This window comes from Rhinatrema bivittatum, chromosome 2, assembly GCF_901001135.1.
Source record: "Rhinatrema bivittatum chromosome 2, aRhiBiv1.1, whole genome shotgun sequence".
NCBI classification, from domain to species: Eukaryota; Metazoa; Chordata; class Amphibia; order Gymnophiona; family Rhinatrematidae; genus Rhinatrema; species Rhinatrema bivittatum.
The window spans coordinates 313,889,544-313,915,989 of NC_042616.1; the positions used below are offsets into that span (position 1 = coordinate 313,889,544).

At 47.3% G+C, this 26,446-nt stretch overlaps 1 protein-coding gene across 1 annotated transcript in view; it reads left to right on the forward strand.

Annotated features, from left to right (window-relative positions):
* Positions 1 to 26,446, forward strand: part of ZPBP (zona pellucida binding protein) — a 419,635-nt gene that overhangs the window by 154,986 nt on the left and 238,203 nt on the right. The window contains exon 4 of the mRNA XM_029589753.1: positions 2,794 to 2,943. Within this exon, the coding sequence (XP_029445613.1) occupies positions 2,794 to 2,943 (150 nt within the window). The remainder of the gene's footprint in view (positions 1 to 2,793; positions 2,944 to 26,446) is intronic.

Consider the following 26,446-nt stretch of genomic DNA (forward strand, 5'->3'; position numbering starts at 1 on the left):
TGTAGCTTGGAATCTATTTATTTAATATTTGAGTACTTGCCAGATTCTTGTCACTTGGTTGGCCACTGTTCGACACAGGATACTGGGCTTGATGGACCTTTGGGGTATCTCATTTTCTTATATAGAATGCGGTTACTAAATTCATAGGATCTTGCTGTTACCTGCAGCAATAGAAAAGCATGGATGGAAGAGATAAGCCTCATGCTGCCTCCTGGCTTTGCTTGGGGGTTTGGGGGAGTTTCTAGGGAGTAAAATGGTGGTAAAAGTTGCCTGCTCCATGAGGTTATTTGTCATCAAGCAGTGGAAGTGGAATAAGAAGCTGTCTGCTTACAAGTTAATTTGCTTTCGGATGGTAGTAGGGAGGGATAGGGTAGGGGGAGTCTGCATTGGAGACTGCATTTTTCATCTGCTGGAGGGAGGGAGAGGTTTCTTCAATGCTGGCTATCCAAATCTAGGCCTGCCATTGCCTAGATTTTGCTGGCAAAGTAAGATTTCTAGCATTGAAAATCACCCTGCCCCTTTTCCTTCCCACTTTATGGGCACCTGATTTTAGGTATCTAGTGAAAATAGGTCCCTAAATTTAGGCAATCAAACCCAGTGCATTTTCAAAATGGTCCAATTTAGGGACCTAACTTCCAAAGGTTGGCACCTAAACTCTTTGAAATTTATTTCTATATGCTTAATCAAAAGGAAAAAGATAGAAATGGTTCACTTTAGGTGGACCACATGTCATAAAAAGAACTTAATGTCACTAGAGGGAACCTATAGCCTAGGGGGCCCTTCCTCTTCTTACGCCCGTCGGTCGCAGATGGCTGCAACCACTAATGTTCACATCTTTCTTTGCTGCATTGACACTGTTGGGGAGAGTGGTGGCCTCCGCCAGCTACCACCGACCTGCCTGGCGTTCCCGGGATGGAGTGGGTACTGCCGACCGCCATCTTGCCTTCGGGATCACTTAGGCGCGTACGCACACAGGCCAGTCTTAAGCACATCATAGCGGGAACCTCGGGGGCATCTTCTCCAGATGACGTTCTTCACTCCACGATACTTAAGCCAGCTGGCTCTGCCTGCTGACGACTTGGCAAAGAGTTCCCTCACTGCTGAATCCACTTCGCTCACTAGGGTCTTCCTGTTCCAGTTCCTGCACTCTTGGCGTGAGATGCTCAGGGTACCTACTCCTCGGGGGCCCTTTCTCATCTCTGGCTATCCGCTCCTCGGAGGGCCTTCTTGCCTTGGACTGCTGCTTATCCCCGTTCCCCGGGGCCTCTGCTGGAACACTCATTACTGTGAGTACCTTGACTCTACGGACCACTACTGTACCATCTCTAGCAGGAGACCTCTTCGGTGCACCTCACGCTGTGGACCTCTGCTATACCATCTCTAGTGGGAAACCCTCACCGGTGTACCCCGTGCCGTGCGCCACTACTGTACGATCTCTAAGTGAGGAACCTTTTCGGTGTACCCTGTGCTGCAGGCCACTACCGAATTACCGCTACAGAGAAACCTCATTGGTGTACCCCGCTCTGCGGACCATTACCGGATCTCCACTTCTGAGGTATTCCCTCTGGGTATACCCCACTGCACAGACTTTGTGTCTTTCTCCTGCACTCCCCGCTTCTCGGGCAGTGCCTTTCTATCTCTCTAATAAAGACTCTATTCCACAGCTGTGTCTGACGTCTGCTGAGACCTCGCCTCCTGACGGTGAGGCTCACAGGGCTCCTCCCTGTGGGCGGTACTATCTCTCATCTCGGCCCAGGGCCCACATACCTTCAAATCCTAACACCTCTCTCCATTCTTTAGCTATGGTGGAGACAACAGCAAGTTTGAAGGAATTCTCAGCCACTGGCTTCTAAGCTTTTGGATACAAAGAAAGTTTACCTAGGTCTGCACATATATACAATAGAGATGTGATTCGGCCGAACCTTTTGGTTTGGCCTTCATTATCTGCCTGCCGAAAGAAATTTAGTTTCCCACGGTTTGGGCCGATTTTTTTTCGGCTGTCCCGATCCGAAAAAAAACAAACCACCCCAACCCTTCAGATTTAATTAATTATAATCCCCCACTCTCCTGACCCTCCCAAAACTTGCCTAAAGTCCCTGATGGTCCAGCGGGAGTCTCGGGAGCAATCTCCCACTCTTGGGCTGTCGGCTGCAAGTAAACAAAATGGCGTCGATGGCCCTTTGCCCTTACCATGTGACGGGGCTATTGGTGCCATGGCCGGCTTCTGTCACATGGTAGGAGCAATGGACGGCCAGTGCCATCTTAAAAAATGGCGCGGGCTATCTATTGCTCCTACCATGTGACAGGGGCTGGCCAATGGCACCGATAGCCCCTGTCACATAGGAAGGACAAAGGGCCATCGGAGCCATTTTGATTAGTGGCAGCCAAAGGCCCGAGAGGGGGAGAGATCGCTCCCAGGACCCCCGCTGGTCCACCAGGGACTTTAGGCAAGTTTTTGGGGGGGTCGGGAGGATGGGGGATTGTAATAAATTAAATTTGAAGGGTTGGGGGTGGGTTTGGGTTTTTTTTTAATGTGCCCTTTCTCCCCCCCCCCCCCCCCCCCCCCCGACCCCGAAAACGATAAGAAAACCACACAAAATTTTGTGGGTTTTCCTATCGTTTCGGGGGACCCCCGAACCGCACCAAAATAGGAAATATCGTCTATATTTCCTATTTCGTCGCAACGAATGCACATCACTAATATACAAACAACACATTATACAAAAAAAGTCCTTATTTGCCAGCATTTATTATGTTGAATAAACTAATTTCATGATTTTTTTTCTTTCTTAGATTCCAGTAATGTGGTAGTAACTCCTACAGGAACTCTTATAATCAGACACTTTAAAGAGGAAATGAGTGGAATGTACACATGCTCCCTTCAGTTTGCAACTACAGTGAGGCAATATCAAAGGAAATATTTCCTGAAATATTTTTTTTATGGTAAGAAAAAATTATGAATCTTGATATGTTTTCACTTTGTGCATTTTATCATTTGTCCACTTTTATAGAGTTGGCATTGCATTTTTGATGAACCTGTGAAATTTCTGATGTGTACAGTTCAGTTTAATGTTGAAAACAAATTATAACAATGTATTTTTGGAAGGTGAAAACCTGGTTATTAAAATATTAGTCAAAGAGATAGTTTGAGAGCACATGACACTAGATACAGAAATAGGCTTGTTACATTCGGCGGTCTGTGGGCTAATCCTGTAATCTGCCACCCTCACCTCCAGTCCCAGGCTGGCTGCATCATCCCCTAATGAGGAGAAGCGCCGCTGACCCTCCACGCAGTGGGCTGCCACTCTCAGTCGCGGCAAGAAGCCACTGGCCCCTCATGTGGCAGGATGCTACTGACTCCAATGCGCCACATGTGACTGTAGTTTTTAAAGGGACCTCGGCAGCCAAACCCTCATGGCCCATACAGATTATGTCACCAGTGCTGCTCTATAGAAGGGTAGCTTCCCAGCAGCAACTCTCCTCAGCAATAGGTCCAGCTACGTCTTAGAAGAGTGTGGTGCTTCCCAGCGTATCTGTCTTTATTCCAGCCTTGTCTTCAGTCTTCATTCCAATCTTGTCTTCAGTCCCTGTCCAGCTTGCCTTAGTTTTCATTCTGCTGTCTTCAGATTGTCTTCTGTTTTGTTCCAGTCTATACCTTGCTGCCTGCTTGTTCTTGTCCTAGCCTCCTCACTCAGCCTCTCTATCCCTCCTCACCTTGGATGGATACCTGGTTTTGACTTCAGCTCGGACCCTGAATACGCTTGCCTACTGCCTGCCCCTGACCTCGGATATGCCTGACTGCCACCTGCCTATGACCCTAAGTACCATGGATCTTCTCTTCTGCCATCACCAGAGACCTCACCTAAGTCCTTCTGGCCCTGGCACCCAAAGGCTCAACACGAGGGGAACATGGGCTGATATAGGTGAAGATTTTAAAGAGCTCCATCATATCCCCCCTCAGCCGTCTCTTCTCCAAGCTGAACAGCCCTAATCTCTTCAGCCCTTCCTCATAGGGGAGCTGTTCCATCCCCTTTATCATTTTGGTTGCCCTTCTCTGTACCTTAGAAAACAAAGAGGTAGGCGATCTAGAATAGCCGTCAGGAAAACACAAAGATAGATGCCTTAATCTTTTTCAATGTTTATTAAAACAGAGACGTGTTCATAAAATGCCCGACTCAGGCCGAGTTTCGCAGCTCAAAGGCAGCTGCCTCAGGGGTTTGCTTGTAGCCCCTGAGGCAGCTGCCTTTGAGCTGCGAAACTCGGCCTGAGTCAGGCATTTTATGAACATGTCTCTGTTTTAATAAACATTGAAAAAGATCAAGGCTTCCTTCTCTGTACCTTATCCAGTGCAACTATATCTTTTTTGAGATGTGGTGACCAGAACTATACACAGTTCTCAAGATGCGGTCTCACCATGGAGCAATGCAAAGGCATTATGACATTTTCCGTTTTATTCACCATTCCCTTCCTAATAATTCCTAACATTCTGTTTGCTTTTTAGACTGCTGCAGCACACTGAGCCGATGATTTCAATGTATTATCCACTATGATGCCTAGATCTATTTCCTGGGTGTTAGCTCCTAATGTGGAACCTAACATCGTGTAACTACAGCAAGGGTTATTTTTCCCTATATTCAATACCTTGCACTTGTCCTCATTAAATTTCATCTGCCATTTGGATGCCCAATCTTCCAGTCTTGCAAGGTCTTCCTGCAAGACTGCCCTTCCTCTTCCCTGGCAGAGGCTGGGCTTTTCTTTGTTGTGAATAAAGACTGATCTCTCAGGCCATGCATAGACTATCATGGCCTGAACACCATCACTAAGAAGGACCATTATCCATTACCTCTAATAGCGGAACTCTTCAGCTGCCTACATGGCACCAAAATATTCATATTGTTGGATATCTGAGGGGCGTATAACCTCATCTGCATCAAGGCTTGTGATGAATGGAAAACAAATAAAATATTGATAGACATTACGAGTCTTTGGCCATGCTCTTTGGGCTTTTACGTGATCTGCTATACACTTGTGTGGTTGTATACTTAGATGACATATTGATCTTTTCTCAAATCCTGAGTTCCAACCAAAGGGATATCCACATCATCTTACAGCACCTGCAAGAGAATAATCTGTACCACAAACTGGAAAATGTTATGCCTGTTGGTTGCAGATGGCTGCGACTGCGAGTACTCACTGCCTGTACCATGTTCCTGCTCTCCCCGGGTCTGCTCACTGCACGAGCGTGCCGTATTGCTGCGTTCCTCAGGTCTCCTCATGGCGACATGTGTGCCACTACTTCCTGCATTGATGTCAGGCCTTCCTAGGTGCGCTTGCGCGTCACAGGATCCGCCTTTGAAGCTTCTTTGGTGGGAACCTCGTGGGCGTGTTATGCACGCCAGCCGCAGCAGACCCGCGATTCTGCCCCCTCACTACTTTCAAAGTGTTCCAGTATCTGGTCCCTCGTCTCTGGTGGCTGTAGGCCACCGGCTCCATGCTCGGGCTGTCCCTGGGGCCTCCGGCTCTGCTGCAGCTCCTGTTGCTCCGCGTTGGGCCTCTCCATGTGGCCCACGGAGAGACGCCGTCCCGACCAGGTCCGTGCCCCTCCCTAGGCACACACGGACTGCTAGCCTTTAATTAGGGCTCGCGGCGAGAAACTGGCCACAGGCCCTGATGATGACATCGGCAGAGCTCCGGTATAAAAGCCCGGGCTCCGCTCTCTCAAAATGCCTTTGCAACAGGTCCATTCGCTAGTCGAGTACTCGTTGCCTCTTCATTTCCTGGTTCCCGATCCTGATTGCCTTCATTCCTGTTTCCTGTGTTATGATATCGAGGTGTTTGGTGGATTCTCAGGAGCAACAATGATGAAAGCTCCTGCGGGGAGGAGCCCTGTAGGGAACTGAAGCACCGGGCTAGACTCAGATGCAAAAACACAGAGAATATATCTTTTATTATACAGCTAATGAGGTCTACCAGAGGTGGCAGTAGAGAGTAGATTGGTAGCAACAGTCTGTGATACTTGGCGTAGGAGACCCGTCCCACAATGGTAGTGTAAGGCCCCAATGCAGATGTCCAGTAAGGCAGGGGTCTCCAACCACTGGTCCGCGGACCGGGACCGGGCCGTTGGGGTTTTTTTGCCGGTCCGCGGCGCCGCTCTCCCCGGCTACTGTTCATTGGCTGTCGCTGCTGTGGAGAGGCGGGGCGAGGCTGGAGACCCGCCTCCTCCAATCCCAAAAGGGAGGAGGCACGACCCGAAAAGCAAGAAGATCAGCAGGGCCGTGGTGGAGCTCACGTCACCACGGTCCAAAGAAAACAATCGCATCTAAACGTGCAGGTGCTCCTCCTCCTTTCTGCCCACATGGCCCCGGAAGAAAAATGTTGCTGGAGCCGCACGGGCAGGAAGGAGAGGAGCATCAGCCGCATGCAGAAGAGGAGTAGCGCGGCCCGAGAAGACCAGGGCTGCTGCAGAGCCCATCCTGCAGTGGCCCTTGAAGAGGAGGCCCAGAGGTGAGAGAGAGGCTGAGGGTTTGTAGAGTGTGTATGTGTGCGTGTATGAGATGAGTTGATAGACTGTGTGAGGGAGTGAAGACCTGAATGTTTTCAGAGACAGCATGTGAGAGCCTCTGTGTGTGTGAGAGAGACAGCATGTGACAGTGAGAGCCTGTGCTTGAGCAAGACAGCATGTGAGAGTGAGAGAGAGCCTGTGTGTGAGACTCAGACAGCATGTGCCAGTGAAAGACTGTGTGTATGAATGATTGTATGAGAGAGAGCATGTGACAGTGAGAGCCTGTGCTTAAGCAAGACAGCATGTGGGAGTGAGAGAGAGCCTGTGTGTGTGTGTGAGAGTCAGACAGCATGTGCAAGAGAGAGACTGTGTGTATGAATGATTGTATGAGAGAAAGCATGTGAGAGTGAGAGCCTGTGTGTGTGTGTGTGTGTGTGTGAGAGAAAGCATGTGAGAATGAGAACCTGACTGCGTATTTGAGGGAAGAAGACAGATGGAGAGAAAAGAAATAGAAAAAAAGGCAATATAAAAGGAATTGGCAAAAAAAATAAGAAAGGGAAGGTGGGGAAAAAAAGCCTGTGACCAACTAATTAGAAAACTAAGATTAGACAGCAGATGTAAAAAAATAAATAAATTACTTTTTACTGATTGGCACATGTAATCTTTGGGAACGTGCAAGAGTAGCACTTTCTCTATGCGGATCTCACAATGTACGAGATCAGCATGGAGGAACTGGAAGCCCATGGGGCCTGCACAGAGGAGGCAGCAGAATGGGCTTCAGTGCCAGTAGCAGCAATCAGCACCTCCCCAATAGCCACGCGACAGCAGTGACAGTGGCAGCAGAGGAATGAGAGAGGCTCTGAGGTTGTGAGGGAGCCAGTGAGAGTGAGAGCATGAGTGTGTATGAGAAAATCCAGGGGAGTTAGAGAGTGTGTGTGTGGGAGGGGTGTGTGTGGAGAGGGAGAGAGTATCTTACAGCCTGAGAGTGTGTCAGTGTTTGTGAGAGCGAGAGGTTATGGTTGGGTATAAGAGCATGAATGTGTATGTATGTGACAGTGTATGTGTGAGAGAGAATGGACATATGAGTATGTGTGAGAGAGAGAGGATAACCTCCTAATCCTCGACAATATCAGGGTGACTGGAAATCAAGAGCTCCCATGTATGGACAGCAGGGGCTTTTTAAAATCCTTATTAGTTTTAATTATTGTGTGTTATTGATATATGTGCTGTTTTGAAATATTGTATTGGTGTTTGGGAAATTGTAAAAAATGTATATGATTTTAATTAATAGAAATTCTATTTATCAGTAGTTTTAAAGTATTCTTTTATTAGTATGGTTTTACTATTATAACTGATGCTTTATGTTTCTTGATTTTATTTGTTTTATGAGGAATGGTGGTTCTGTTTTTCCATTGTTAATACACAGAGTCTGGCTTCTTGGGGTTTCCATTTCAGTTTTTTCTAATATGTGCTCCTTTATTTTGTATTCTGTATTTGGTGAGGGTCTGTCTCTGCTCTGTGAGTGTGACCATGATGAGAGATTCTGCTAGCATGTAGTGTCTGTATAGGCATCTATTGCAATCGGGTTTGTTTTATTTCCTCAGTAGGTCATGTATTATTATCCTAGGACCCAGTGTAATATTTACCCTTGCTTATTCACAGGTAGGGCTTTTGTTATTTGAGTCCTTGGTGTTATTACTGTTATGTTACGATGGGATTGCAGTATAGATTTTGAGAGTCTTTTTTTGTGGGGTTTTGTGTTAATTCACAATGTGCCTGGCAGTGGAAGCTGTTTGTGCTGCTGTTACTGTGAGTTGACACCAGAATTTGAAAATATCTTTTAGTATGATGAGCTGTAAGGGAAACATCCAAGCTCCATTGTTTGGGGGAATTTCAGTGGATGCCCAGAGTTAGAAAACTGGAGGTGCAGGATTTATAAATGTTATAATTTAAATAAGTATGCACTAAAATCCAACCCCATCCATAACCCCGCCCCCATATGACCAAAGCCCCGCCCTTGCTCCACCCCCACCCCACCCTGCCGGGCCATGGAAAAATGGTCTTGCTTGAAGCCAGTCCCTGGTGCAAAAAAGGTTAGGGACCACTGCAGTAAGGCACTGTAGGAGAGACAGACTGGCGGATGTTACAATACACTCCCTTGTACCTGAGTAGATAGAGTTCCCAATGAGCAGTAGAGAGAGGATAGTTATTAACAGTCTGTAATCCTCGGCAGTGGAGACCTGTTCCACAATGGTGGTGTAGGGCCCGATGCAGATGGGCAGCAAGGAGCTGTAGATGGACAGACTGAGAGAAGTTGTACTCACTCTCTGTAGCTGATAGGTAGTGTTCCAGCAGGTTGAAGAATTGGTAGCAGGCACCAGGATAGGAACACAGGCCCTCGAAGAGCGAGTACCTGTATTTAGGATAGGCACCTGGAAATAAGCAAAGGGCAGACGAGGAGCGGGTACCCAGGTTAGTAGAACCCCGGAGGGTGAAGGTAGCTTCCAGCAGAGTAGAAGCGGCAGAGCAGCTTCAAACCGGAGCGAATCCAATCTGTTGCTAACTCAGTGAGAGTCAGCAAATGGGCAACCTTTTGAATGCGGAAGCAGTGATGTCACTCGAGGGGGACGCTCCCAAGGTTCATGCCAACACTGCTACAAGATGTGAGGCATGCGCGAACGTGTGCCCTAGGAGGCCTCAGGTCAACATGGGGGGATGCCGCGCCAGAGCCACTCCGGGGAAGCCGGAGGGATCGGCAAGGAGACGCTACGGACGCCATTCTCCTGAGGCTGGTGGAGAAGGCTGAAATAGAGGTGAGACATGTCAGGTGAAGCCATCTGAGACCGACGGATGCAACATCCTGTTTCCTTGTTCCTGTGTTCCTGTTCCTTCATCTCTCCTTCAGATTGCTAACCTGGTTTGACTCTGCATTGCCTGACTACTCCGTTGCCTCTCTCCAGCCCCGGATCTCTGCATTGCCTGACTACTCCATTGCCTCTCTCCAGCCCTGGACTTCTGCTTCGTCTGACCATCCTTTGACTCTCTACTCGTCTAGCCCTCAGCCTTGTTTGCCACTGCTCCAGACTGCCGCCAGCCCTGATACCAGCTTGCTTAAAGACTCCTATTCAGCCTTTGTCCTGGACGAGGTTCATTCAGGCTTCGGCCTGCTCTTGTGTGGGCGCCCTCTGTCAGACTGTGTTCCTATTGGCACTTGTGCCTCGGGACTTCGCCTTGTCCAGTACAGACTGATACCTACACTAGTTGCTGCCTCTGAGCTGACCTTGATCCACCAATCAGCGACCATTGACAGAGGCCACCTAAGTCCTGCCGTCCCCGGCACCCAAAGGCTCAACCCGAGGGTAACGAGGGCTGATATTGCTGAAGCGCCAGCCGGCCTCCGTCCATCAGCCCTCTCTGCCTGCCGACAGTGGGGACCCGTAGGATCCCTCCTACAGGTAGCGTCAACCCCACCTCGGCCCAAGGGTCACATCCGGCGCAACAGAGGGTCCCTAGTTGATGATGTCATCAGATGCCTGTACCTAAGCTCCACCTTCACTCCTAGCAAGCAGACTTGGCAACAAGTCCCATATGAGTCCTCAACTCCTGCCTCGTGTTCCTGAGATGCCAACATGACTTGCTGTGCCATCGGACCCTGTCTGGCACACGCTCCTCAGGGATCAGTGTGCGCTCCTACGGGGACTCACTCCTTGGGCTGGCCCTGCGCCTCTTGGATTCTACTCTGTTGCCAGCTCCTACCATCCGGGTCTCCCTGGAATACCGTGGCAAGCTGTGAGTTCCTCGACTAGCCTTCCCCGCTTCTCAGGGTTTCACTTGTGTTGTACAAGACTGGCCATGCTCCCCCGCTCCTCAGGGCTGCGCCTGTGTTTTTCAAGACTGGCCACACTCTCCCGCTCCTTGGATTGCGCTCATCATTCAAGTGACTTATCTTGAGCGTCCCCGCTCCTCGGGTCTTGCCATGGGGTACTGGACTACTGTAAGCGGCCCCGCTCCTCGGGGTAGCCTTTCTATCAGTCTACTGGCTCCCCTCCGATTTCTGGGAAGTTGTCTCCTTAAGCACCTGAGACTTTGCCCGGGCTTCCTGGCCTCGTGGGTTGTCCCGTACCTTCTAGTCTATGCCTACTACACAGTGGCTCCACCTCCGAAGGCTGCTTTCCCGAGAACCTATGGTTTGGCTATTCCAGCACCCACCACTCCGCGCTCTGTCTGACACTTTCCTCTCTGCAGGATCTCACTCCTAGTACTGTCTGCCTCTCACCCTACGAGGGTCACCTCCTGGTCCCAGGGGATCTCCCCACTACTGTGCCTGGAGCTCCATGCAGCGTTAATACCTCACCTCCTGACGGTGTGGACCCATGGGGCTTCTCCCCATGGGCTGTAACAACTTGCACCTCGGGCCAAGGGTCCACATAACCACAAACCATAACAGAAAAATGTCTCTTCAAGCAAAAAGAGCTCCCCTTTCCTGGGTACATAGTTTCATGAGATGGATTTTGGATGCATGGATAGCCTCACCCCGTGCGGCTCCAGGCCTTACAGAAATTCTTGGGATTTGCTAATTATTACTGTCAGTTTATTCCAAATTACTCCTCCTTGGCAGTCCTCCTTACTACCCTTATCCGCAAAGGCACCAACACCAAAGATTGATCATCTGAGGCTATTGAAGTATTTCAGAAATTAAAGAATGCCTTTGCTGATGAGCCTTGTCTGTGTTACCTGGATTCTACATGACCCTTCATCTTAGAGGCAGATGCCTATATCTTGGAGGTAGGGCTGTACTTAGCCAACACTCTCCAATAGGGGTACTTTTTCTATGTTCCTTCTTTTCTAAGATGTTCTTCCCGGCTTATCACAACTACAGCACTGGAGATCGAGAACTCTTGGCTGTCAAACTAGCTCTTGAGGAATGGTGCCATCTACTCGAAGGAGCTCAACACCAAGTTACAATATACACAGACCACAAGAACCAGGAACATCTACATCAAGCTCAGCAGCTTAATGTAAGGTAGGTCCATTGGTCTTTGTTCTTTGCTCACTTTGATTTTGAATTATGGTGTCGCCCTGCACTCAAAAACGAACAGGAAGACACCCTTTCTAACCCCTTTCAGATCAAGGATATCCCAGAGCCTCTGACGGATATTATCAATCTCGCTAAGATACTTCTGGCCTCTACAGTACTCATCCCTCCAGGGAAGATGGTCATACCTTCCGGATTTCATGAAAAGGTGTTGAAATGGGCCCATGACTCCCATGTCGCAGGTCACCCTGGCGGGCACCAACTCTTGAATTTCTTCAGCGACACTACTGGTGGCCCCAGAAGAAGCAAGATGACAAGGTCTACATTGACTTGTGCCCTACTTGCGCATAACAAAAAGTGCTGCAAGGATGACCCTGGGGGCTGTTACAGCTGATGCCAGCCCCCACGGAATCCTGGAGTCTTCTGTCCATGGACTTTATTATGGACCTCCCTATCTCTAATGGCACCACTGTGATTTGGGTGATAATTGATCGATTTTTGAAGATGGCACATTTCAACCCATTACGAGGCCTTCCTTCCATACCAGAGTTGGTACATCTCTTCACCCGCCACGTTTTTCCACTTACATGGCCTACCTAAGCACATATTATCAGATAGAAGAGTTCGGTTCACCACAAAGTACTGGTGCTCTCTTTGCAAAACATTTGGTATCACGCTTGATTACACCACAGTTTATCACCCGCAAGGCAACGGGCAATCAGAAAAAACAATCATACCCTTAAGTCCTTTCTTCATTCTTATGTTAATGAGCACCAGGATAACTGGACCATTCTCTTACCTTGAGCTAAATTATCCCATAATAATCACATTAATGTAGCCACTGGCTCTTCCCTTTTTCAGCTGGTCTATGGAAAACGGCCTCTGCCTCCTCTGCCACTACCTGTGACAGTTCCTGCACCAGCAACCCAACTTTCTGCCCAGGAATTGCGTGAACTATGGGAAAGGACTTATCAGTTGATTGAGAAGACCACTGCCTGAGTCAAATAAATGGCAGATGCCAAAAGGAGGCCATCCCCTCAGTTCAAAGTTGGAGAAAATGTTTGGCTGAGTAGTCATCACTTGCACCTATGACTCCCCTCTATGCGCCTAGCACTATGCTTTATTGGACCTTTCTCAGTGCTTCGGCAACTGGGCCCTGTTACAAACCAACTAAAGCTACCACCTGTGTTGAAGATCCACAGTGTGTATCACATTTCACTACTTTCTTGGCCCTCCAGAGTTCCGCCTGAACCCCAGGAGGTGACCGCTGACAAATACGCTATATACAAGGTCCAAGAAGTCCTGGATTCCCACCTCCCTTGGATGGATACCAAGTGATGAGCCTTGTCTTCAGTCCCTGTCCAGCTTGTGACCACGTATGTCCAGCTGCGACCACTTATGCTCACCTTTTTCTTTGCTGCATTGAAATCTCTGGGAAGAATGGTGGCCTCCGCCAACCACCGCCGACCATCCTGGCGTTCCCGGGACCGCATGGGTGCTGCCGACCGCCATCTTGTTTCAGGAATTACTTAGTCACACACGCACGGGCCACCTTTGTACACGTTATGGCGGGAACCTCGGGGGCGTCCCCTCCGGATGATGTCATTCATCTATTGTACTTAAGCTGGTTGGCCCTTTGGTTTGACGAGTTAGCAAGGAGTTCCCTCATTGCTGAATTCCACTCCATCCTTGGACTTCCAGTTCCAGACTCTGTACTTGGCGTGAGACGCTCTGGGTACCCGCTCCTCGGGGGCTCTTCCTCATCTTTGGTCATCCGCTCCTCGGAGGGCCTTCTGCCTTGGACTTATCTGTCCCGCTCCCCGGGACCTCTCCTGGAACCATCTCCTGCGAGTAACTTACTCCTATGGACTTCAACTATACCAGCCTCATCGTGGGATTCTCTCCGGTATACCCTGCGCTGCAGGTCACCCCTCACCACCCACTACAGGATCCTCATCGGGGTTCCTGCACTTCGGACTACCTTCCTATTACCACCACTGGGACACCTTTCCGGCATACCCCGCTCCATGGGCCACTACTGGATCTTCACGTCTGAGGTATTTCTACACTACTGAGAGACTGCCTGGTGTACCCCGCTCTGCGGGCCACTACCGGATCTTCTCATCAGAGGTATCGCCCTTGGGTATACCCCTCTGCTCAGAACTTTACTTCACCTCCAGCTCTGCGGGCTGTGCCTTTTATCCTCTCTTAATAAAGACTCTATTCCTCTGCTGTGTCTGGCACCACTGAGACCTTGCCTACCGACGGTGAGGCTCACAGGGCTTCTCCCTGTGGGCGGAGACACCTCTCACCTCAGCCCAGGGTTCATACTCTCACAAGTCATAATACCGCCACCCACTCCTCCAGTTCTGGGCTGGCCTGTGCGTCAGAGGATGGTGCAAAGTGTCACTGATCCTTCACACGGCGGGGAAGCCGCTCCTGTCGCTGGCCCCTCACACAGCAGGATGCCGCCGATTCCAACACACTGTGCTGTTCCCTATGTACTCGTGCGCGTGTCACTCTGCAGTTTTAAAGGGACCATGGTAGGAAAGCTCCTACGGCCCCTAGGGATGATGTCACTAATGCTGCTCTATAAAAGGGTAGCTTCCCAGCAGCACCTCACCTCAGCAACAGGCCCAGCTACTTCTTAGTAGAGTGTGTTTTCTTTGCAGCATTCCTATCTTCATTCCATCTTTGTCTTCAGTCTTTGTTTCAGCCTTGTCTTCAGTCCCTGTCCAGCTTGCCTTAGTCTTCATCCTGCTATCTTCAGATTGTATTCTGTCTTCATTCCAGTCTATACCACGCTACCACTTGTTCTTGTCTTAGCCTCCTCACCCTATCTATCCGTCCCTCTTCACCTCCCTCAGATGGATACCAAGTGTTGAGCTCAGTTGGGACCCCGGATACACTTGACTACTGCCTGCCCTTGACCATTGCCTGGGCCTTAGATACGTCTGACTGCCACCTGCCTATGACCCTAACTACTATGGACCTTCTCTTCTGCCATCAGCAGAGACCCCAACTAAGTCCTGCCAGCCCCGGCACCCAAAGGCTCAACCCGAAAGGAATATTGGATAGTATAGATTAAGATCCCAATGGGTCTCTGCGCTACCTGGGTCTGCCTGCCAACAGTTGGAACCTGCAGATAAAGCCAATCCTGCCTCAGCCTAAGGGTCCACAGACACAATAATGCTTTTCTGGTTTCTGGGAGAAATGGTTGTGGTGGGCCTTAAACCTAGGCCCTAGCTAATCCGGAGGCCGGTGATTTGTTCCCTGGGTCAAGGATCAGCATTGTGAAGTTTAGCAGGCATAACAAAAAGTACTGGTGTGGAGCCTGCTGGCAGAGATACAGATCCTCTTTTATGAGGAACCAGATGTAGTCCTCAGGTCTACAAAAGTAGTTGCTGGGAAACAGGAGGTTGTTTTAAGCAACATCAGAAATCTCATATGTAATCAGTGATTAAAAGGTAGACATGCAACAAAAGGGGGAGACTGTTTTATTGTGTATTTATGTTCTGGTTCAGATGGCTACTTCTGTCTCTTTAGGTGGAGGTGAGAGGTGGTAGCCGAGCTAAGAAAACCCGTGGCAGTGATGTCATGCAATATAAAGCACGTAGTACATCCTCTGGAACCTGCATTGGCTTCCAATAAATTGCAGAATCTTACACAAGTCCCTCACCATAATCCACAAAACCATCCACAATCGGCTACAGCTAGACCTTCAGATCCCACTCAAACTATACTCATCTACAAGACCCATCAGAGAAGCATATAAAGGAAACCTGCAAGTCCACTCAACCAAAGCCACAAGTCTTACAGCCACCAATGAACGAGCATTCTCGATAGCGGGACTGCCATTTGGAATACCATGCCCCCAGACCTCAGACTGGAACCCTGCCTTCTAACATTTCAAAAAAAAACTCAAGACTTGGCTATTTATTCAAGCCTTCCCTTAACTTCCAAACCATGCAAATGCCACCTAGTCAGACTTCGCTTTACTCAGCGAAGCGCCCTGCCTAACTACAGATTGTTATGCTTTATTTATCTCTTTTGTCTTTCACTCCGGCTACCTTAGCCCCCAAGTTCATCTCATAAGAACATAAGAAATTGCCATGCTGGGTCAGACCAAGGGTCCATCAAGCCCAGCATCCTGTTTCCAACAGAGGCCAAAACCAGGCCACAAGAACCTGGCAATTACCCAAACACTAAGAAGATCCCATGTTACTGATGCAATTAATAGCAGTGGCTATTCCCTAAGTAAAATTGATTAATAGCCATCAATGGACTTCTCCTCCAAGAACTTATCCAAACCCCCTTTGAACCCAGCTACACTAACTGCACTAACCACATCCTCTGACAACAAATTCCAGAGCTTTACTATGCATTGAGTGAAAAAGAATTTTCTCCGATTAGTCTTAAATGTGCTACTTGCTAACTTCAAGGAATGCCCCCTAGTCCTTCTATTATTCGAAAGTGAAAATAACCGAGTCACATCTACTCGTTCAAGACCTCTCATGATCTTAAAGAGCTCTATCATATCCCCTCTCAGCCGTCTCTTCTCCAAGCTGAAGAACCCTAACCTCTTCATCCTTTCCTCATAGGAGAGCTGTTCCATCTCCTTTTATCATTTTGGTTGCCCTTCTCTGTACCTTCTCCATCGCAACTATATCTTTTTTGAGATGCGGCGACCAGAATTGTACACAGTATTCAAGGTGTGGTCTCACCATGGAGCGATATAGAGACATTATGACATTTTCCGTTCTATTAACCATTCCCTTCCTAATAATTCCTAACATTCTATTTGCTTTTTTGATTGCTGCAGCACACTGAGCTGACGATTTTAAAGTATTATCCACTATGATGCCTAGATCTTTTTCCTGGGTGGTAGCTCCTAATATGGAACCTAACATCGTGTAACTACAGCAAGGGTTATTTTTCCCTATATGCAACACCTTGCACTTGTCTACATTAAATTTCATCTGCCATTTGGATGCCCAATCTTCAAGTCTTGCAAGGTCCTCCTGCAATGTATCACAGTCTGCTTGTGATTTAACTACTAATTTTGTATCATCTGCAAATTTGATAACCTCACTCGTCGTATTCCTTTCCAGATCATTTATATATATATTGAAAAGCACCGGTCCAAGTACAGATCCCTGAGGCACTCCACTGTTTACCCTTTTCCACTGAGAAAATTAACCATTTAATCCTACTCTCTGTTTCCTGTCTTTTAACCAGCTTGTAATCCACGAAAGTACATCGCCTCCTATCCCATGACTTTTTAGTTTTCATAGAAGCCTCTCATGAGGGACTTGTCAAACGCCTTCTGAAAATCCAAATACACTACATCTACCGGTTCCCCTTTATCCACATGTTTATTAACCCCTTCAAAAAAATGAAGCAGATTTGTTAGGCAAGACTTCCCTTGGGTAAATCCATGTTGACTATGTTCCATTAAATCATGTCTTTCTATATGCTTTACGATTTTGTTCTTGAGAATAGTTTCCACTATTTTTTCAGGCACTGAAGTCAGGCTCACTGGTCTATAGTTACCCGGATCGCCCCTGGAGCCTTTTTTAAATATTGGGGTTACATTGGCCACCCTCCAGTCTTCAGGTACAATGGATGATTTTAAAGATAGGTTACAAATTTTAACTAATAGATCAGAAATTTCATTTTTTAGTTCCTTCAGAACCCTAGGATGCATACCATCCGGTCCAGGTGATTTGCTACTCTTTAGTTTGTCAATCTGGCCTACTACATCTTCCACGTTCACAGTGATTTCGTTCAGTTCGTCTGACTCATCACTCCTGAAAACCATCTCCGGAACTGGTATCTCCCCAACATCCTCATTAGTAAACACGGAGGCAAAGAATTCATTTAGTCTTTCTGCAATGGCCTTATCTTCCCTAAGAGCCCCTTTAACCCCTCTGTCATCTAATGGTCAACTGACTCCCTCACAGGTTTCTTGCTTTGGATATATTTAAAAAAGTTTTTATTATGAGTTTTTGCCTCTATCTCACCTTGTTTATTGTAACTTTGCCTTTTGTTAAATGGTTTGTTAGGTTATACCCCCCCTTTCCGTGTAAACCGTATACCCCCCCCCGTGTAAACCGTATACCCCCCCTTTCCGTTTAAACCGATATGATATGATATTGTTCATGAATGTTGGTATAGAAAAGAGTTAAATAAATAAATAAATAAATGACAGACAGAGAGACAGAGGAAAATTTGGCATAGATTGCAAGTTGCTGCCCAGAAAAAAAAATCACAACAGAAGTTCTACAAAGAGGCAAATGACAGAATTGTTTGGAGGCAAGCTCAAATAGACAATCATTGCCATTCATATTGAAAATTGCAACTGTCTATCACTTGCTAAAAAAATGCAAGAGGTCTCGCTAGTTATTGTCCTATTTCTTTCTTGCCTCTGCTTACTTAATAAGATCACCAAGAAAATTATTATACAACTAGCTGACCCCTGCCACCCCAAGCGCAACGAGAGCTGGAGGGTGGGGCATGGCATGGCTTGGCAAGGTGGGGCATGGTAGATCCTTGACACAACAGTCAAATCTCCACCACTTGCTGCAGGCATAAGAAGAATATAGGAAATAGCCATGCTGGGTCAGTCCAAGGGTCCATCAAGCCCAGCATCCTGTTTCCAACAGAGGCCAAACCGGGTCTCAAGAACCTGGCAAATATCCAAACACCAAGAAGATCCAGTGCTACTGATGCAATTAATAGCAGTGGCTATTCTCTAAGTAAACTTGATTAATAGCAGTTAATGGACTTCTCCTGCATGAACTTATCCAAATCATTTTTTAACCCAGCTACACTAACTGCACTAACCACATCCTCTGGCAACAAATTCCAGAATTTTATTGTGCGTTGAGTGAAAAAGAATTTTCTCCAATTAGTCTTAAATGTGCTACTTGCTAACTTCATGGAATGCCCCCTAGTCCTTCTATAATCTGAAAGTGTAAATAACCGATTCACATCTACTCACTCAAGACCTTTCATGATCTTAAAGACCTCTATTATATCTCCCCTCAGCCGTCTCTTCTCCAAGCTGAACAGCCCCAACTTCTTCAGCCTTTCCTCATAGGGGAGCTGTTCCATTCCCATTTCCCAATTCTTGGTTGTCCTTCGCTGTACTTTCTACATCACAACTATATCTTTGTTGAGATGCGGCGACCAGAATTGTTCACAGTATTCAAGGTACGGTCTCACCATGGTGCAATACAGAGGCATTATGACAGTTTCTGTGCTGCCTCAGGAATCCTTTCATGTATTCATAGCTTTGGCAGTATGCAGACCATGTACTAAATTCCTGTTGGTTGGAGTCTACAAATGATCCAATATTGGAGTTCCCTGTTCATTCACCTTGGGTACCTGCTTGCAAAACAAATCCCACTTAGCACGAGATAAAGAATCAGTAATGCCATTCCAACCACCCAGGATGTTACTCGCCCTGACTGTGGTATTGATGCACAAGCCCACGAGGACAACCTCCCTTAGCAAGTCCACCACCTTGGGGCAATTCTCTGATTCTCTGTTCAAGACCTAGACTACCACTTGGTTATCACACCAAAATATAATATGCTTATCCCTCAATCTTTTGCTCCACAATACGAGGGATTCCAAGATGGGAAATAGCTCTAGAAATGTGATGTTCAGGGGCGGTTCTATCATGATGCAGGGAAAGGTGGCGGCTTCAGGCGGCAGAATTTTGAAGTGGCAAAAAGTACTCCTCCAAAACATCTCTACTGCAGCCGCCGCCTCACCCTGTCTCCAAAGTCAAACATCTGGTGAGGCAAGGATAAACCAAACCCCTGCACGATCCGCTCAGTGGCAACCATGGGCAGCAGGAGTCATGTTTATCCTGTCATCTCCTGCTGCTGTCTCGTGGCAGCAGAAGATGACATCGGGATAAATGCAACTCGTCGTCTCCTGCTGCCGCAAGACTGGCCCTGTGGTAGCAGAAGATGACATCGAGATAAACGTGAGAACCTAAGAGAGGAGGAGGACGCGGTGGCTGAGAAAAAAGCCTATGGGCGTGTGTGGGTAACTGCTGGTGTGTATGTATGTGTATATGTATTAGAGATGTGAATCGGAACCAGAATTGGTTCGGATTCCGGTTCCGATTCACATCGTGTTCTTTTTTTCGTCTGGCCCGATCGCGGTTTTGTTTATCTGTTGTGCCCGAGCCGATAAACAAAAAACCCACCCCGACCCTTTAAAACTAATCCCTTAGCTTCCCCCACCCTCCCGACCCCCCCCCCAAAACATTTTACAGGTACCTGGTGGTCCAGTGGGGGTCCCGGGAGCGATCTCCCGCTCTCGGGCCGTCGGCTGCCACTAATAAAAATGGCGCCAATGGCCTTTGCCCTTACAATGTGACAGGGTATCTGTGCCATTGGCCAGCCCCTGTCACATGGAGGGAGCACTGGATGGCCGGCGGGAGGGAGCACTGGATGGCCGGCCGGAGCCCCCAATGGCCGGCCGGAGTCCCCGATTTCTGATGATTTTGAAAATATCGTACGATATTTTCAATTGTCTGAAGCCCAATTCACGTGTGTGTGTGTGTGGGGGGGGGGGGGGGTGACTGCTTGTGTGTGTGTCGGAGGGGTTGAGAGTCTGTGTGTGTAAGTGAGAGGCTAAGTGGGTGTGGGAGACCTTGTGTGTGTGTGTGTGTGGGGGGGGGGTGAGCCTGTCTGTGTTGTTGAGGGGGGTGAGAGCCTGTGTGGGGGTGTGTATGTGTAACTGCTTGGGTGTGGTTGGGTGAATGAATGGGTGCCTTCCTGGGGTCTGTCTTGTGAGAAAGGGTGCCTACCTGTGTGTGTGTGTGAGAGAGAGAGAGAGAGAATGAATGTGTGCATGCCTGGGGTGTGGGGGGGAGCGGTGTGAGAATGAATGGGGGCTTGCCTGGATGTGTGTGTGTGTGTGTGTGTATGTGATGGAGCCAGAGAGAGTGAGAGCGTGTGTGTATATGAGAGAATCCAGGGGAGAAATAGCTTTTATGTAGGGGGTGTGGGAGAGAGAGGGTCTTAGAGCCTGAGAGTATGTCAGTGTTTGTGAGAGATGTTGTGGGTGTGTATAAGAGTATGTGTGTGTATGTGACAGTGTATGTCTGAGAGAGAATGGACATGCGAGTATGTGTGAGATAGAAAGGATAAAGTTTGTGCGCCATCCCCAATCCACAACAATTTTAGGGTGACTGGAAATCAAAAGATATCAGGTATGGAGAGTGGGGAATTTTTTTTATTCCTATTAGATTTAACTGATGAATGTTATTTGATGTGCCTTGTTTTGGAATATTTAATTGGGTTTTTTTAGAACATTTAAAAAAGAAATGTTGATGTCCTGTTCATCAGCCATTTTTAGTATAATTTTACTATTGGGGAACACAATTTTCGTTGAGTTAGATCTGACTCTTGTTTTTTTACTAACTTTTGTCATCTGAATCCAAAAATGACCCTAGTTTTTCTCTATCACATCAACTTCTTAAGGTATAGGATACCCTCCCTTTGTCCCAAAAATCATACAAAATGTACATACAAAGGAAATAAAAGAGAAAAATTACTTGAATATACTGTTTATTTAGAGTTATTTTATTCATACAAAGGCTATATATTGCTACTGTAAGTCAAATTGTGTACAAGTAGTAAAGTTCTGCTACCAAACATACATATTAAGGTAAAAATTTAGTCTTATAGCTTTTCCGGCAGTGTTCAATCCATGGACAATCTCGCCTGATGCTCCAACAATAGTCAGCCATCATATGTACATCCCATCTACCCTGATACCGTGCCTCCATGAACTTCAAATCTTGGTGGAAACATTCATCTTGCTCATCACTGACTGCACCAAGGTTTTTCAGGAAGTCAGCAAGATGGCTATGCAGAAAATGCACCTTGATGCTCATTTATTTATTTATTTATTTATTTATTTATAGTTTTTATATACCGACATTCATCAAGGATATCACATCGGTTTACAGTGTAACGCAAACAGACGCCTGGGGAGGCGTTTTACATCAAACAGTTATAACATGTTAACATGAAATAAAATTGGGTAAATATAAGGGGAGTAAAAATGGAATATAACATTAAAGATTAAACAGGTTTTGCAGAAATATAAAATATATCAATATATACATAATATACATTATGAGGAGGTGACATAGTAAATAAATTTAGAAAGAAAGTGAAATAGGAAGGGGTAATATAGGGGTAGATTTTAAAAGAAGCGCGATCAGCCTACTTTTGCTTGCGCATCAGACTCAAGCAAAAGTACGCTGGATTTTAGTAGATACGCGCGGAGCCGCGCGTATCCACTAAAATCCTGGATCGGCGCGCGCAAGGCTATCGATTTTGTATAGCCTGCGCGCGCCGAGCCGCGCTGCCTCCCCCCGTTCCCTCCAAGGCCGCTCCGAAATCGGAGCGGCCTCGGAGGGAACTTTCCTTTGCCCTCCCCTCACCTTACCCTCCCTTCCCCTACCTAACCCACCCACCCGGCCCTGTCTACACCCCCCCCTTACCTTTGTCGGGGGATTTACGCCTCCCGGAGGGAGACGTAAATCCCCGCGCGCCAGCGGGCCTCCTGCGCGCCGGGCCGCAACCTGGGGGCGGGTACGGAGGGCGCGGCCACGCCCCCGGACCGCCCCGGGCCGTAGCCACGCCCCCGTACCCGCCCCCAAAACGCTGCCGACACGCCCCCGAAACGCCGCGACGACCGGGCCCGCCCCCGACACGCCCCCGACACGCCCCCCTCGGAGAACCCCGGGACTTACGCGAGTCCCGGGGCTCTGCGCGCGCCGGGAGGCCTATGTAAAATAGGCTTCCCGGCGCGCGCAGGGCCCTGCTCGCGTAAATCCGCCTGGTTTTGGGCGGATTTACGAGAGCAGGGCTCTGAAAATCCGCCCCATAGTGTGTAAGAATGGACGGGAAAATGTAATAAGGAGGGGTAACATAGTAAATAAATTTGGACAGAGAAAGAGATAAAGAGGGGGTAGGAGGAAGGAGAGGAAGGTGGGGTGGAGAGGAGATTAAAGAAGAAGGTAAATAGGAAATAAGGAAGGAGTAGATAGCTGAGTAGTGAAGAAAAGCTAGGAGACGCTAGGAGAAGAGGGTAGGAGAAGAAAATGGATAATTTAGGTGTATGCTTTAGTGAAAAGCCAGGTCTTAAGCTTCCGTTTAAAAGTTTTTATGCATTCTTCTTGCCGTAGTTCGACTGGCATTGTGTTCCAGAGGGTCGGCCCGGTGAGCGAGATCGCTCGGGCTCTAGTGGTGGTTAATTTATAGAGTTTGGGGGAGGGGGTGGGCATGGAGGCGAGATGTTGGTGTCTGGTTGGCCTGTTGGATTGGTGGAGGCGGAAGGATTCGTTAAACCAGTTCATTTCGGGATTGTATAGGGCCTTGTGGACGAGAGTGAGAGCCTTGTATTGGATGCGGGATGTAATAGGGAGCCAGTGTAAGTCTTGATTGCTCATGTTGCAATGAAGCATTTTGAAGCTCTCCAAGAGTTTCTGGACAATTTCAATGTAATTCTGTGCTCGTGTATTTCCAAGAAAGTCCTTGACAAGGTTTTTGAATGACAACCAAGCATTCTTTTGGAGTTCTGACATTGTCCCGATGAAATGTTCATCTTTAATGAGCTGCCAAATCTGTGGACCGTCAAACAAACCGGCCTTTATCTTTTCAAATGACAGGCTGGAAATGCCAAAATGAGATACTTGAAACAGTCTCCTTCAGTTGGCAAAGCTTAAATTGCTTCATGAGACCCAGTTTTATGTGCAGAGGTGGGAATATAATGTTCTTTCTGTCAACAAGTGGCTCATGCAGAATGTTTGGTTCACCAGGTTTGAGATCAGATCTTGGAGGCCAATTCAACTGCACCCAATGCTTCTCATGAGCTCTGCTGTCCCACATACACAGAAAACAGGGATACTTGGTGTATCCACGTTGCTGACCAAGAAGGAAGCAGACCATTTTAAAGTCAACACAGATGATCCAGGTGTGCTTGTTATATTGCAACAGATCAATGACTCTCTTTAAGTCTTCATAGTCTTCACGAAAACAAACTGAATGGCCAATTGGGACTGCACCAAATAAATTGCCATTGTGGAGGAGTTCATACTTCAAGCTCTGCTTTGAGCTATCGATGAACAGTCACCATTCAGTCGCATTATAGATTGGAATTCCCAATTCCTCCATTAAACCATGTATGATATGGCAATAGACAAAGCCACTGTCACTTCGAAAGTACTGCAGAAATGCACTTTCTCTTGATTGAAAGTAGGATACCTGCGCTCCTTTTTCAAGCAAGTTTTTCTCGTACAGTCTTGATGCTAGGAGTTCTGAAGCCTTTTGGGATAGTCCCAAATCTCGTGCCAAATCATTCAACTCATGCTGATCAAATCCCTTACGAACTGAGTCATCTTCAATTTCAAAATCTTCATTGTTGCTGTCACTTAGTTCTTCACCATTCTCCTGTTTTTCGAAAGAGGGTAGTTCAATGAACACTGGCACTGAGATTTCAGCTGAATGAGGCACTGGGCGTATAGCTGATGGTAGACTAGAATACTCTATTTTACATTTATTTTTCTTGTTATATCCTGATGTTTTCACTATACAAAAGTAACAGTCACTTGAATAATCTCTGGATTCTCGCCAAACCATAGGTATACCAAATGGCAATTTATCACGTGTTCCCTTCGTCCATATCCATAAACTCTTGACACACTGCTTGCACACCTTGTGAGAGGCCCAAGACTTATCTTGATCACCAAGTTTTACTTTAAAATATGCAAAATAGGCTTGCCTAACAAATGCGCTGATGTTTGTCCTTTGACTGGGAATGGTGAAACTGCCACAGATATAACAAAACGAATCAGGGTTGTTTAGGCACTTACGACGAGAAATAGCAGAGGCAGACATGATGTGAAGGAAAGGAAATAAGTATGTATATAAATAAAAAAAATACATTCTGCTAACTCCTTGTATACAGACAAGAACTCGGACTATACTTTGGAATACAATTCACTATATAAAGCAGCACATAACCTCTCACCACACTGTCTCATGTGTAAGTGAATAGCCTAGACAAGTATGAACCTGTCGCTAGTCTCCAAAGTCATCCCCCACCCCTCCCCATTTGAGGGAGGTTTGCTCTCAGTCAATAGGAGAGCACTAGTGCTTCCCTTGATCCAGGCTCGAACCAGCCTAGAGTGGTCGCATTAAGGGGGCCATTTATCAAAGTGCTATATGGGTAACATCAAGCTAGGTTGAGAGAACATTACACAAATCTCATCTTTGGGTGAATTTCCTCACTCCGAAGGTCATCAAATCTTCACAAGAGTGCACTATTTTGTTCGTACGCCACACTCTGAATGTCAAAGTGGCCCCTAACCCCTACACTAATACCTAAACCTCACATCGAGTAGCTAGATGGGCCTCATATACAGGTATAAATACCTACCTAGTATGAGGGCCTCATAGCTAGGCTCTCTCTCTCTCTCTCTCCTCCTCCTCCTCCTCCTCCTCCTTCCCCCCCCCACCCCCTCCCCCGGTGGTAGGCTATGCTCTGTCTCTCTCTTATAAACATGGTCCATGCAGTGGTCATATGCAGGAAATACAACAGGTCTGATACCTATCGCAAATTCAAATAATGTTATCGCTATATGCACTAACTTAGCTCTTGGCAGTTCTATGTAATATTGAGTCTGAGGTTGTTGTATGTGATATTATTGTTCCATTGTTTTGATATCATTTTATGGATGTTATATTGTAAATCGCTTTGGTCACAATTTTGCTGTGTTTAGCGATCAATAAATTTTAATAAATGAAATGAAATGAAAAAATCCCTTGCCTCAGGCAGCAGATTGCCTGGGGTAACCAATATGGGGTCCTTCTGCACCCCTGAAGAATCACTCCCAGGCACCCCAAGCATCTTCAGAGTCTGATTCGAAGTATGTCAATATATGATCGATTTTTGATCTTGCTGCGAAGGGATCTAGGAACACTCTCCCATAACTGAGATAAGGTCGTGAGTGCTGGAGGTCCTCTGAATGCCTCAGTCGACAGAAGCTGAGGATTATGGTCTGACAATTATTTATTTATTTTATTTATTTAAAGGTTTTTATATACCGATAGCCGTTTGCACATCGTATCGGTTTACAGAAAACTAAAACTTTTTGACAGTGTTTTTTTTGATTAGTCTAAATTTGATGTGTCCGAGAGCTACTACTTGCACTAGTGCTGGCCCTATGTTTGCGCTTAACATTACATTTTTTCTTGTTTACTGTCTGCTCATGATCAGCATGTGCACAACCCCCAGTGACACCCTTGAGACTCACCCTCTATGACTGCACTGTTCTGGGCCTGTGTTGCTGGGTGTTGCAACTGTAGCAGGTGTCTGCAGATTGAACTGTGTTCCTGGGTCCCTTTGCGTGGTCTGATCAATCAGTGGTGCATCCATCACCAGTGGGTGCCCTAGAACCTCCTAGACCATTAATGCTCTGCCACCTCCTGCCTTTCCAATGTTGTGGCCTGAACTGTGATGTGGAACATCATCTACTTGCTGCCCCTGGTTGTGTGAGATACTGGTATGGGGATGAGAGCTGGCCAATAAACCCATGGAGGGGGGAGGGGGGGGCATGGATATGGACTACCATAGCTGCTGGATGATGGGAAGACCCAGTGCATTGCTTTGCTGTGGGGATGGATGGCAGGGCCCCAGCCAGAGGCTGAATAAGATGTATTGAGGACCCAAGCCAATCTCTGCTGCCACGTTGCAGGATTGCAGTTCATATATGCTGCATGTCCAACTACCTGATTGCATATGTGGGCCCCCAAGGACTGCCCATGTGCCATTGGTGTTTGCGCCATTCTCATACCCCCATGCTGTGTAGC